General features: G+C 52.3%; 1 protein-coding gene across 1 annotated transcript; it reads right to left on the minus strand.

Annotated features, from left to right (window-relative positions):
• Positions 1 to 11,444: 11,444 nt before the first annotated feature.
• MRPL14 (mitochondrial ribosomal protein L14) lies at positions 11,445 to 12,816 on the minus strand. The gene has a single exon (XM_060164203.1). The coding sequence runs from the start codon at positions 11,897 to 11,899 to the stop codon at positions 11,564 to 11,566; it is 336 nt and encodes a 111-aa protein (XP_060020186.1). The 5' UTR covers positions 11,900 to 12,816; the 3' UTR covers positions 11,445 to 11,563.
• Positions 12,817 to 13,086: the final 270 nt, after the last annotated feature.

Genomic DNA, 13,086 nt, shown 5'->3' on the forward strand with positions numbered 1-13,086 from the left:
TCAACCACTGCGCCATCAGGGAAGCCCCGGGCCATCTTGATAAGGCACATCTGGGGCGAGGAGGCCCTGGCCATGTAAAGTAGGGCAGTGACAGGTCTAAGTCTGGGCTCCTGGCCGGGCCCGCCCCCCTCCACACTCACTGCTGCCCTCTAGGGCCCCCAAACTGCTGGCAGGTCCCTGTACACCCTACTGGGTATCACACTTCTGGCTCCGGGTGGGATGAAAGGTGCTCAGAGGAAAGACTGTCGCTTGGCTAACTCTGACCAACCATCCAGCATCTAGAGAGCCCCCCAGGAAGCCTCTCTGAATCTCCCAGGCTAATGGCTGCGTGCCACTTACCGTACAATGAACACATCTTGCCACCTCTCGGGAGCTTCTCCAGGGCAGGAACCATACTTTGCCCCTCTGGGGACACACAGTAAGTGTTTGCATGGGGCAGGGTCCAAGCAGACAGAGGTGCACATTCCATTAAGATCATTTGAGGGACTTCCCTGGTGGCGCAGTGGTTGGGAGTCCCTCTGCCAATGCAGGGGACACGGGTTCGATCTCTGGTCCGGGAGGATCCCACGTGCCATGGAGCAACTAGGTCCGTGCACCCCAACTGCTGAGCCTGTGCTCTGGAGCCCGCGAGCCACAACTGCTGAGCCCACGTGCCGCTACTACTGAAGCCCACACACCTGGGGCCCATGCTCCACAACGGGAGAGGCCACCACGGTGAGAGGTCCGCGCACCGCAGTGAAGAGTGGCCCCTGCTCGCCGCAACTAGAGAAAGCCTGTGCGCAGCAACAAGGACCCAATGCAGCCAAAAATAAATAAATAAATATATTAAAAAGAAAAAAGATCATTCGAGGAGGGTTTGACAAAGTGATGATTTACAAAGGTGAGGACCAGGGCAATGGGCACCACAGGCTGTGGCCAGCGCCCCCGGAAGGAGAACTGCCATGAGAAGCTGTGACATATGCCTGAGGGCTGTGGCCAGCCCTGCAGGGAGAAAGCAGGGATGACGGTGCCAAAGACCCCAAACCCTCTCTTTCCTCTGGTCCTTTGAGTCCCTGCTGGTGCCCCCACTGGCCAAACCCAGCTGGAAATCAGAGGGCCAGGGAGCCCCTGGTCCATCATGCAGGTCAGCTGCGTGGGCACGGAGCAGGGTGGACAGGAGCAAGAGGGACCCTAAGGGGCAAGTGAAGATGTAAGCCCCGGGCAACAAATGTGAGATCAGAATTTCACCGATGAGACTCTGAGCAGGGCTCCATAGGCTGACTGGCCTCCACTCCAGGAGAAAAGGACCTTCTGAGCGAAAGACGTGCACAGCCAGAGCTGTGGGCTCAGCGGGGCGTGTGCTGATGGAAAGGCAGGGGTCCAGGGGACGGGGCTGGAGAGACAAAGTGAGGTGCGGTCTCTGGGAGGGACAAACCGCACTTCACGCTGAAGGGATGGGCGAGCCGAGCCTGGCCTCTGCAGGGCTGCCTTGGCCTGGGTTTTCCAGCTGAGGGATGGGTTTGGAGAAGCAGAGACAGCCTTTCCTGGGGGTGGGGAAGGACGCACGCTCTCCATCTGGGAACCCACTAAGGACTGGGTGCCGAGAGCTGCACAGTGAGACAGGGCAACATACCCCAGGCACAATGACCGCAGTGTCACCGTAGAGACTACTTGGAACAGAATGTGTAAAGCGCCTGGTACAACAGTGGCACAAAGTAAGCCCCCAATACATTGCTTTCTCAATACATTAGTGTTTCTTTTCTGCTCCTACTACCATGCGCCACAGACCCCAGGCCTCTAGATGATGGATGAAGAGATGAGATTCCTACACTGAGAGCTGCCTCTGGCGGGTGGCTGGATTGTGACAGTGACTAGGCAGCGGCATGCCCAGACTCGTCTGGGGCCCTGGGATGGACGAGGAGGACCGCTGTGCCGTAAGAGAATGGGTAGCACTTTGTGAAAACTAAAAATGGACAGGGAACAGCAGGACAAAGCCAAAAGTGACTCCAAAGTTGTGAGATTTGTAAGGTAGGAGGGCTGCTGGTGCCACTGCCAGGACAGTCACGGAGGATGAGCAGGGGCAGAAGCCAAAGTTTTGGGAAAAGTGACTCACCAAAGGCAACCCCACAAGCCGCTGAGCTCGAGCCCCAGCCCAGAGCCTCTCGTGTGGACCACGTCCCGCCATCTGCACTCTGTGAGCCAGACGGCCCAGCGCTCTGATGGCCTTGACTCAATTTTCAACCCTTTGGCGAGCCACAGCCTTCTAGATTCTCCATGACCTGCTCTACCCCTAAGGCTCAAGTCAGGACAATGGGCAGATAAATAGCAGTCAAGTGCAGAGCTGCGTGGGTCCCAGTGTGGGTTCCATTCCTATAATTCTACACGGTTCACAATGACTCCCAGGTGTCCTCTGTCCCCTTACACACAAGAGGTCCCACCTAGTCTCACACCAGGGTTTCTCACCCTTGGCACCATCTCCACTTGGGGCCGGTGGTTCTTTGTCGTGGCGGCTGTCCTGTACACTGTAACATGTCTAGCCGCGTCCCTGGTCTCTAGGCACCAGATGCCACCCCCAGTTGTGAAAACCAAGTCTCCAGACACTGCCAAGTGACCCCCGTGGAGAACCACTGCCTTATCCTTTGAACAGCTTTCTTTTTCCCTAACCATGGTGAAGAGTAAAAAATTCGGGCTTCCCTGGTGGCGCAGTGGTTGAGAGTCCGCCTGCCGATGCAGGGGACGCCGGTTCGTGCCCCGGTCCGGGAAGATCCCACATGCCACGGAGCGGCTGGGCCCGTGAGCCATGGCCGCTGAGCCTGCGCGTCCGGAGCCTGTGCTCCGCAACGGGAGAGGCCACAACAGTGAGAGGCCTGCGTACCGCAAAAAAAAAAAAAAAAAGAGTAAAAAATTCAACATTAATCCATTAGTAAACTTGTGTATTCTACATCCCTCTGGGTGTGGAGAGTGGAGGAAACAAGACAGAGGAAGGTGGAAAAGCTCTGTCAAAAAGAAGCAGCCGGCAGCCTGGGCACTGATGAACATTGAGGCCGATTTATGGTGACACACTGTCATTTTCCATCACGTGCACGGCTTTCTTTTCTCCTCCTACTCCCTTTCTTTCTGTCCCTGCCTAAGCCTGAGGACTGCTGACTGCTTCCAAGGACATCATTTAACCCAATGAACTTGAGCCAAGGATTGAGCTGTTCATCTTCCCCCTCCCATCCATCCCACAGACATCCACCCGCCTGAAGGGACTGCTGCCCTCTGCACCCCGTAGAAACTATGGCCTTATAAGGTGCTTCATAACTATCTTTTTTATTGTTGCCTGAACATTTGAAGGTATTAAAAAATTTTGTGTGACTGAAAGCAAGTTTAGGAATAAAGTAGTTTATGTTTGGAAAAGTTAGAAACCAAATTGCAGTTAAAGGCCCTTTGTTCATGCCTGGCTAGTCCTGGTAAGAGATACCCAAGGTACGGCCAAAAGCCACACCTCATCATGGGTTTTCTCCAAGGAAGCACACACTGATTCTTTGGACACAAACGTGAACTCCAGTTTAACAGGGTTATCAATCCAGACTTGGCATGGGAAGACAGCTTACGAAGAGGAAACGCTGGGCATCTGGCCAGTGTGGGTGAAGTCCACAGGGTAAGGATCTACATGCAGATCTGCAACGCTACCCAGCACCGGTCCTTGGAGATATACCATAAATGTCCATTTCTGCTGACTCCTATACTAGACATCTGTACAGACTCCTAAATTGAGAATCCAAATTTTAACCTTTGAGCTCTCGATATTTTTTTGATAGATGAGAAGTGATTTATTAGAACAGGATGCTGGTGAGGCTTTCAAGCAGGCAGGCAAGCGTTGCGCTGCCCCGACTACTTTAGTGGGTTACATTTTCATAATCAGAGGAAGACAGGGGAGCGGGAGAAGACCTTCTGTATCTTTCTTGAATAGACATCATCGGCTCCTCCTCCAGGTTGGGCACAGGAGTTTTCTTGTCCCTACGTGGTCAGGCCAGGACTGTCATGGAACTTTGGAAAAATTATTTCAGGTCTCAGTACAATGAGGGTCTTTCACTTTGAAATGTCACCTTTCCATAAATGATTGTTTTTGTGTGTGTGCAGAGCGTGTGCTGGGGGTCATTAACTTGACGACACCACTGGGCAGGCTGTAGGTCTTATTCTCCAATATGTTTTATCGTTTTTAGGGCATTGTGCAAAGAGCAGGTCCTAGGGGTCAAAGAGCACGTTTGGGGGGGGTCATTAACTTACTGGAGCTCTCAATATTTTCTGTGCATTTACTGAGCATGGGGGAGACAGCCATGAACAAGACGGACACTGTTCCAGAGCCCATGGGGATTATCAATTACAAAGAGGTGTGAAAAGCACTATGCCTGGGGGGGGTCTGGGTACCAGGCGTAGCACGCATAGAGTAATAAGAACGCTGGGCTCAATTCCACTGCACACTTACTCGGTTTTCTGTGTATAAAACGGGGACCTCAGCCCTACCTACCACCCAGCTGGGGGAAGCCTTAGCAGTAGGCACGAGGTGAGATCACAAAGATGGGGGCATCTGTACAGCGAAAGGGCTCTGCGGAGGTAAAGGTGTTCAGAGACCACAAGGATCCCAGTGAGGAAGCACCTTGCTACTCAGGAGGAGTAAGAGAGGGCTGTGAGGTGCTCTGAAGCCCTCGGACCCAGTGGGGGACCTAAAGGGTCAGAGGGGAGGTTTCAGACACAGCATCACAAATCTGCTTCCTCCCAATCCCATCACTGCTGCACACCCAACAGCCTGGTCACCACACCTTGGGAAATATGCTCACCAGGGAGCCCCGATCCTGCCGGCTGCTCACAAGCAATGCTGCTTCCTACCCCTACCGGCTGGGTACATATGGCCCCATCCAAATGTATTTTTCAGAAAGTTCCTCATGTTTTTATTTATTTTTTATTCTTTTGTTCATCATGTTTTTAAACTCAGTGGTGAAAGAAAGTGCTCAGTGATGCTGTGGAAAAGAACAGGACTAGGCACCAGAGAACCCAAGGTCTGACTGAATCTGCTACTTTCCCCTGTGGAATTCGGGGGCTCCTCAACCCCCAAGTCTACACAGTCATAGTGAAAGGTTCGAACCACATGGGTGAGACAAAACCCCCAGTTTTGTTTTGAAATGAACTCAAGCCACAGGTGGGTTAGCTATGACATGCCCTTGGCGAGAGAGGTACCCTATGCCTTCCCCAAAACAAAGTACACATCGACTAACAGTGTTACTTAGAAAGCGCAAAGTTCTCCTCACCTTGAAAAGCGCACCACAGACTTGAACAGAGGAAATCTATTAGTTTGACATTTACCGAACACCTACTATGTGCCAGGTGCTGGGAACACAGAGTTAAAAGAAATAATATAGCCACGTTCCTATAGAATACAACCCAAGCCCTGGCCCGGAAGTGGGGAGGATGGTGAGAACGGCCAGGTCAGAAGCTGGCGCGTGGGCAGCAGTGAGTGGACTTGGCAGCCCTGGCTCCTGCTGCCTGAACTGTCCCGTCCCCATCGGCCAGCGCACAGCCACAGCTCTGGGGGCCAGCCAGGGCCCCGGCCAACGCAAACACGTTTCACACACAGGTTTGGTTTTATCATCAGAATTTTTTTTGTGGGAGGAGGTGAGAGCCACATCCTTCTATTCTGCCATCTTGATTCCTCCTCCCAGAATTTATTTTTTAAAAAGCAGTCATTCGTTTTTATTACTTTTATTACTAACATGTTGAAAATGTCAGACCTTTGAAAAGTTGAAAAAATAGTATAATCTCCATATACTCCTCATTTAGATGCATCAGTTGGTAATTTCTTGAAGATATCATGACTCTTCACTCCCTAAGTGCCTCAGCACCAGACTTTTTAAAACCATAAATACATCTTATAAATAAAGGGAATGGGTAAGACTAAAATTAATTCTTTTTATTTTACAAAAGAAAAAATATATATAGGTGGACTGTCCCTCTGCAAGCAGTTACCTACTAGAAAGCAATTTAATTAATTACAAAGGTAAGCCTATGGGACAGCAGATCTGCAGCAAACACTGTTCAAATAAATGGAGAACCATGTAAGTCATTCTTAATCGTCTGTCTATTGTAGGGACCCAGCCTGGAGAAACGAAATCCACAGACAACTCTAGAATCTCTTTTGAAGCAAGGGTTTCATTCTTCTTCGCTAGCGAACCTTTAACCAGAGTTAGCAGCAAATCGATGAGCTAATGTAACTGGGTAAGGACAGTGCCAGTGAGGTATATGAACAAACGAAAGCTCTGCTCTGTGCCAGCCAGGAAGGGCACTGGGTTAGCCCACGGGGATGGGTCAGTACTGCCCACTCCCAGCCCGGGAAACCATGGGAGGCCAGGCATGGCATCCCTTGAACAGGCCAGCACCGGGAGAGAAGGTCTCTCTTTCTCTCCTCTTCCAGCCCTAGGAGGTGGTACAAATCACCAGGGAGCCCAGAGCAGGGAGAGGGCAGGATGGCTCTGATCCCACACCAGATCATCAGTCTCGATTGACCGAGAGCTGCATCTATTTGTCATATAAATATTTGGCCTAAAATCAACTGCCAAGCAGTTTCATAATATCCAGGGGTATCCCAATTATTCAAGGGTTCTTATGAAATTCTCAAAATAAGTTTAAATTCATTTTCATTTAAAAAAAGAAAAAGCACGGACTTCCCTGGTAGTCCAGTGGTTAAAAATCCTCCTGCCAGTGCAGGGGACACGGTTCGATCCCTGGTCCGGGAAGATCCCACATGCCACGGGGCAACTAAGCCCATGTGCCACAACTACTGAGCCCACGCTCCAGAGCCCACACACCGCAACTACTGAGCCCACGTGCCACAACTACTGAAGCCCACGCCCTCTGGGGCCCGCATGCTGCAACTACTGAAGCCCGCGTGCCCAGAGCCCGTGCTCCACAACAAGAGAAGCCACCGCAATGAGAAGCCTGTGCACCGTAACGAGGAGTAGCCCCTGCTCACCGCAACTAGCGAAAGCCCACGCGCAGCAACGAAGACCCAGCGCAGCCAAAAAAAAAGAAAGAAAAAGCTTGTGGTATGTCTTACAAGACAGCCTGTCATGATATCAAGCAAGTGACAACAGGTTATCACCGAATCTGGCTGGAAACCACTGGCTTTAAAAAATCATAACGAAACTGGCTTGATGCTGAAAACTGAGAAGCAAACTCATTTTCACTTTGAGCCTAGGAAGTCCACCTAATTTGGAAAATTACCTAATATTTGGCAAAACAATTCAGCAAGTGTCCAAAATACTGAGGGGAACTGAACTGTGATCCATCCTCCAGGTGGGAAAGAATAAAATGAAATCCTGAAATTTTTTGTTAAAAGATTGAATCACAAGACTAGGGGAAGGAAAGAAATGCAGCTGCTGGGACAGATTTGAATTTCAGGTAAGTATTTGATTCCAATATCATGCAATTTTCGTCAAAAACAAGAATTCTCAGCAACTGAGAAAGAACAAGAGAGAACAAGCGGCCAAGAAAGGCAATGGGAGGATGGAGCAGGGAAGCTAAGGAGGCTGTGCCCAGGTGAGGCCCAGCATGCCCCGCGGGGGCCTCCTCCTCACTCTGATTCCGGAGGAGCCAGGCCTCTGGGGCCTCCTGCCCACCAGGGGGCACCCCCTCCCTTCTGCCCCCACCTGGCACCTCAGTAAAGCAGGGCTGGCCTTGAGGGTTTCCCGAGGGAACCGCCTGCTATGCCTGCGGTGCTGTAGCCTCGCCACCCCGACAGGAGGTGGTTGGCTTCTGGCTATTTTTCCAGGAGTATTGATGGTGACAGGGTGAGCCCTGCATTCTTTGGCCAGGTCCCCATCTGCAGCCAGGGGCACACCCTCCAAGGTCGCTGGGGCAAGGGTGCCGTCAGAGCCATGCCTGGTGACCCTGGAGGCATGACCACCAGTGGAGGCACCAAGCCCCCAAGGGGTGAGCTCCGCAGCTCCCCAGGCGGCGATTCGCCCAGGGTCACATGGCTAGTTTGCACAGGCCCAACTGGAACCCAGGTCTCCCAACCACAACCCCCAATGTACAGCTTTCCACGTTTCTTCAGCAGTGGGGCGGCAGAGGGAGTCAACCTGTGGGTGGAGCCGGCTGCTGCAGCAGACACTTGGATGAGGTCTATGAACCCAGAGAGATGAGGCTCTTTGACTTGTCTTAAGGGCATAGAAGGGAAAAAAACAAAAGCAAGTTTATACTCATAGGGAAACATAATCTGTGATTATAAATATTTCATGAGCAAAGAAAGCGGTACTGACTGAGAGACTGGGGCGGGGAGGGTGGACAGCAAATTAGATTCCAGTTTGCAAAGTGATAGGGCAGCTGGGAAAGCAGCAGAGCTGAGGCTATTCTGGGCTGTGTGCTGCCAGGGCCTGCGTCACGGTCGGGGAGCGGTCTCTGGCCCCCAGCCCCTGGAAACCACAGCCTTCCAGCGGTCAGCACAGAACACCTTGGGAAGAGTGTTTAAGCCCATGGCAGACCTGAGCTGAGGGGGGATGGCAGGACAGTCATTTGAAAGACTCCCGCAAACCTCAACAGGAGGGAGGCGGGAGCGGGGCTGGAGCAGGGCAGCTGGTGCCCTGTAGACCCGTGAAAGGATGGACGCACGTTCTGCTGACTAAGGGCAGGGGAAGAAGTGAGGCCAACCCTAGACAGTGAGTGCCCTTCAAAGCTAGAGGGCAGCTTTGGTCAAGCTGCCCTGGTCAGAGCAAAGGCCATGCCCTGAGCAGGTGATGCCAGGCTGAGAATGGCAATCCCGCCCTTCACTAAGGACAGGGGTCTCTTCCTCCCCCAGCCTTCGGGAAGCAGCCCAGAAAGCAGAGGAATTAAGAACTTGCTGAGTAGCAGCTGCTGCAGCTGGGGAGACACTCGTCCCTGGCAAGGTAGGCCCCGGTGCAGGCGCTTCCTCCTCCGTGGCCAGCGTCAGCTGCTGCAGCAGAGCAAGTCAGCCAGAGTCTGCCGGCCCTTCCAGAGGGCCCGGTGAAGAGGGCTGCTAGCTCCTAAAATACCCAGAGGGACCTTGAATCAGCCTTTAATCAGAGCAGCCCTGGGGAGCGGTGCACACCTCGACCAGGAAGACGGAAAAAGAAGAGCCTTCGCTTCCCAGCAGTCAAGGCTGAGCTGGTGAGGCTCCAAGTGAACCCACTGAATTCGGGAAAACCAGATTATTATCCTCTAGACTCACAGCTAGTGAGAATCAGCTCAAGATGGCAAGGGCTCGTCAACCACAAAAGTAAGACCCCCGGACATTGTGGGAAGACCCCTGCGGTGAAGTCATGGGCTCTGGCTTTGAGACCAGCTTGATCATCTGTTAGTTGCAGAAAAATCACGTTACCTCTGAAACTCGGTGTCCTCACGTAAAACACGGGACCAGTGGCCGCCAAACCGTGAGGAACACCAAGAGCGCATGTACACACAAATGCTTTCAAAATAGACACTGAGTGCTATTCCAATTTAAGAGATTACTTACATCCAGCTGCCTACTTGACACCTCTCGGACATCTCAGAGGTGCCTCCACTCAGACGCCATTCAGCTACTCACCCTCCCCCACCCTCGGGCCTCCCCCAGAGCACCAAGCTCGGTGTTCTGCAAGACCAACCATCCAGGCGCGGAAGCTGGACACCTGAGACACATTCTTGGCCTTTCCCCACCACCCTAACGCATTGCCAAGCCCAGTCAACTGCACCCGCTAAAGGCTTCTGCTCCCCTCCTTCACCACCGCCCTAGGCCAGCAGGTCATCATCATGCAAAGCCTACACTCGTCCACTCTGGACTCCCTCAGCCCCACTCCACAGTCAATCCAACCGTAGCTCCCCTCCCACCACCCTGACCCTCCTTGCTGAATACCCTCCAACAGCGTCCCAACGCCCTCAGGATAAGGAAGGCTTCCCAGGCTTGGCTGGCCCTGCCTCTCCAGCCCCATCCCACACCACAATCCCTCCTGCTCGCCCTGCTCTAGCCACATCGGCTTTTCCTTTGAGCCCCTGGGACTCACCCCATTCCCTTCTGCCACAGGGTTTTTGCATATGCTCTTCCCTCTGCCTGGAACACTTTCCCCTCCTCTATCACCTAGCTAATGCCTGTCCATTTATTTTTACTAAGGTGTAAAGTACAGTGCACTGAAGTATACAGCTCAATAATTATTTAGATGTATACACTCACGTGACTCCCACCCAGATCTAGATTTAGAACATTTCCAACACCCGTAAGTTTCCCTTGTGACCTTTGTGGTCTATGCTCTTCCCCACCCCCGCAGGTAGCCACTATTCTGACTTCTATCACAATGCCTATTCATTCTTCAAAAGGCAGACCATGCAACCTTTTCTCAGGGAAGCCGCCTCCTGTCCCATGGAAAAAGTCTAACCTCTCCATCGGAGGCACTTGTTACACTTGGGGATCTGCATGTGTTGGAGTCATTAGGTGATCTGTGTCAATCTGCCCAGGAGAGCATGGACATGTATTTATCCTCACCTCTTTCCCAGCGCTGGCAGCTGCAGAGCAATGATGACAGAAAACAGCTGATGCCTATCAAGTGCTTATTATCACCAGGTACTCATAGGCACGAACTCATTTCTTACATCCACCGTATCAAGCAGGTACCATTATCATGTACCCATTTTACAGGTGAGGAAACAGAAGGTGTAAGAAGCAAAATAACCTGCCCAAAGGCATTACGTGTAAGTGGTGGAGTCAGGATTGGAACCCAGGCGGTCTGGCTACAGAGCATGTGCTTAATCATCATGCAACTCTGCCTCTCAGAGGCCACTGGAATGTTTAATGAGAAGTGCCCAGGACAGTTTGAATGAATAAAGGAGTGACTTTAGAAATGAGTTGATGAGATTCCATTTAAAGAAACTAAGGGAGCACCCCAGAACCTCCCCAAGGAGACCAACAAACAAATGGGAGGTAAACTGTCACTGAATCCCCTGCACAGGCCCACGATTTGGTGCTCTGCAAACACCGGAGCTAGTGCATTTCCCCAGGAGTCAAGGCAGGAAGCTGCCTGCTCTGGGCACAGAGAAGCAGCCGGTGCCTAGCAGAGGGCACCCCATGGTGGAGGAAGGATCACGGTGCAGGTTCTCTCGGAGGCTGGAGGCCACGCTGTGCTGGAGGAAACGGTCCCCCGGCTCCATTCACGCTAACCCAGCAACCCAGTCACCTTCATACCCATTTAGCACCTCCGGCCCTCTGACACAGGAAGATGATACTCTGGAAGGCAAATAAACAGTTTGCCTGGCTAGAAAGTGATATTCCATTGCATATCTACAAACTGGCATTTGGCGTGTACCCCAGTTTTCCAGAGCCTGATAATCCTGGGTGAGTTCACAGGCTATTGCAGGCAAAGACCACCACGTCACGTGGCACCTTTTAACTGTTTCAGTACCGTTGACCCCATGGCCACACCCAGAAAGCTCAGGAAGAAACGTACAGGAAAACATTTATTTTCTCACAGCACACTGCGCCCCGGGCTCCCTCTCAGCAGAGGCACCGCTCTCAGAACGGCTCCATCCATGAGCCCCCAGGCAGCCGGTGCCTGGGCTCTGTTCACACAAAGTTCTGGGCAATGGCCAGCACCTTGGAAAACTCGCCTTCCCTCTGGCGTAGGCTGCTGGGGATGGGTGTCTTGATTCGGGTCCCCACAGGGTTCCCATTGTCCTCGATGAGGACCACATTGTTAGAGTCGAACCTGGGGGTCATCCTGGGACCAGGCATACGATGCCCCACGATAAGTGCCTTTTTCTTCTGCCCCTTGATGGCCAGCAGGATCCGGTCGCCCACTTTGCCCACCCCGTTCTTGTTATAGACGTGGATGCAGCGAGGAGGGCGATGGTACGGGGTGTTTCCCAGGGCACTGTTGTCCACCACACGCACCCGCGTCATCTTCTGAATTGCACCAAGGCTCCCAGTGGTGCTGGCGGAAGAGGAAAAGAGTCTGAGGTCTGCATCTCTGCTGGTCAGGGCGCAGAGGCCTCTGCCAGACCAGGCTTGGCAGCGTGCACATCAGCAGGGCCCTGACAGAGGTGGTGCCTGGGAAGGCTTCTCTGTGCCCAAGGCAGTGCCCTCACAGTTCTTCACGGCTTCCGCTGCCGGGTCAGGACCTCGATCTGGATGGGTTTTAAAGAGGACCTGATATTCTGTTACAACAAACTGCATGGCAGACTTAATTTAAAAGCCTTCGGTTTCCAAAAGGCCTCTGAGGATTAAGGGAATACCTTATGGGCCAGGCCTCGCCCACTGCCTAGCCTGCAAAACCTGCTCCCCCAGAATACGCTGATTACCAAATGTCCCATCTACATGTTGCTGAGAACCAGAAGGTACAAGTGAGTGTGTCTGCTAAGGGAGTCCTTTGACACAACATAGCAGAAATGGAAAATAAGTCAAGGTAACAATCTCTTGTTTTAATGTATTTTTCCCCACTATAAAGCGTACCTATTAAAGGCAAATAAGCTATTATTAAGCCATCTGATGACAGTGGGAGTTCTAGTTTGCTGCCACTAGGACCCTAGTGCTGGTGTTCTCCCGGGTGACCCGGCGTCCTCTTCTCTCATTCCACATGACTACCCTGGGCAAGGTTCTCTATCCCCATTGTTTCCAGCTAGTAAATTCCATCTCCAGCCCCACTTCTCTCCTATCCTTCGGTCCTATATTTCCACTCCAACTCCTCACGTGTCCTACAGATGCTGCAACTCAGTAGGTCCTACAGTGACTTCATCGCCTCCCCCTGCAAACCTCCTCCCACTGCTGTGTTTCCTGCCTAGATGATGGCTTCTCCAGAAAATTCAGCTCCTGAGCCATAAACCTCTCTCCATCACCATCCACTGGCTACCCCGTTCTACTGACACCACTCCTAAACACCTCTGTCCTCTCCCTCCACCCCCGTCGACACCTCATTCATCCAGCAGCTCACTCTCTTACACCAAGACTATTCCGTTAGTGTCCTAACCAGCTCCCTGCGCACCTCACTCTGCCAACCAGGAGCTCTTTTTAAAATATAAAATGGAGGTCACTCCCCTGCTCAGGACTGGTCAGTGGTTCCCCCACTGTATACACTGTCAACAACCTGGCCT

The sequence above is a fragment of the Lagenorhynchus albirostris genome, chromosome 10 (assembly GCF_949774975.1).
Source record: "Lagenorhynchus albirostris chromosome 10, mLagAlb1.1, whole genome shotgun sequence".
NCBI classification, from domain to species: Eukaryota; Metazoa; Chordata; class Mammalia; order Artiodactyla; family Delphinidae; genus Lagenorhynchus; species Lagenorhynchus albirostris.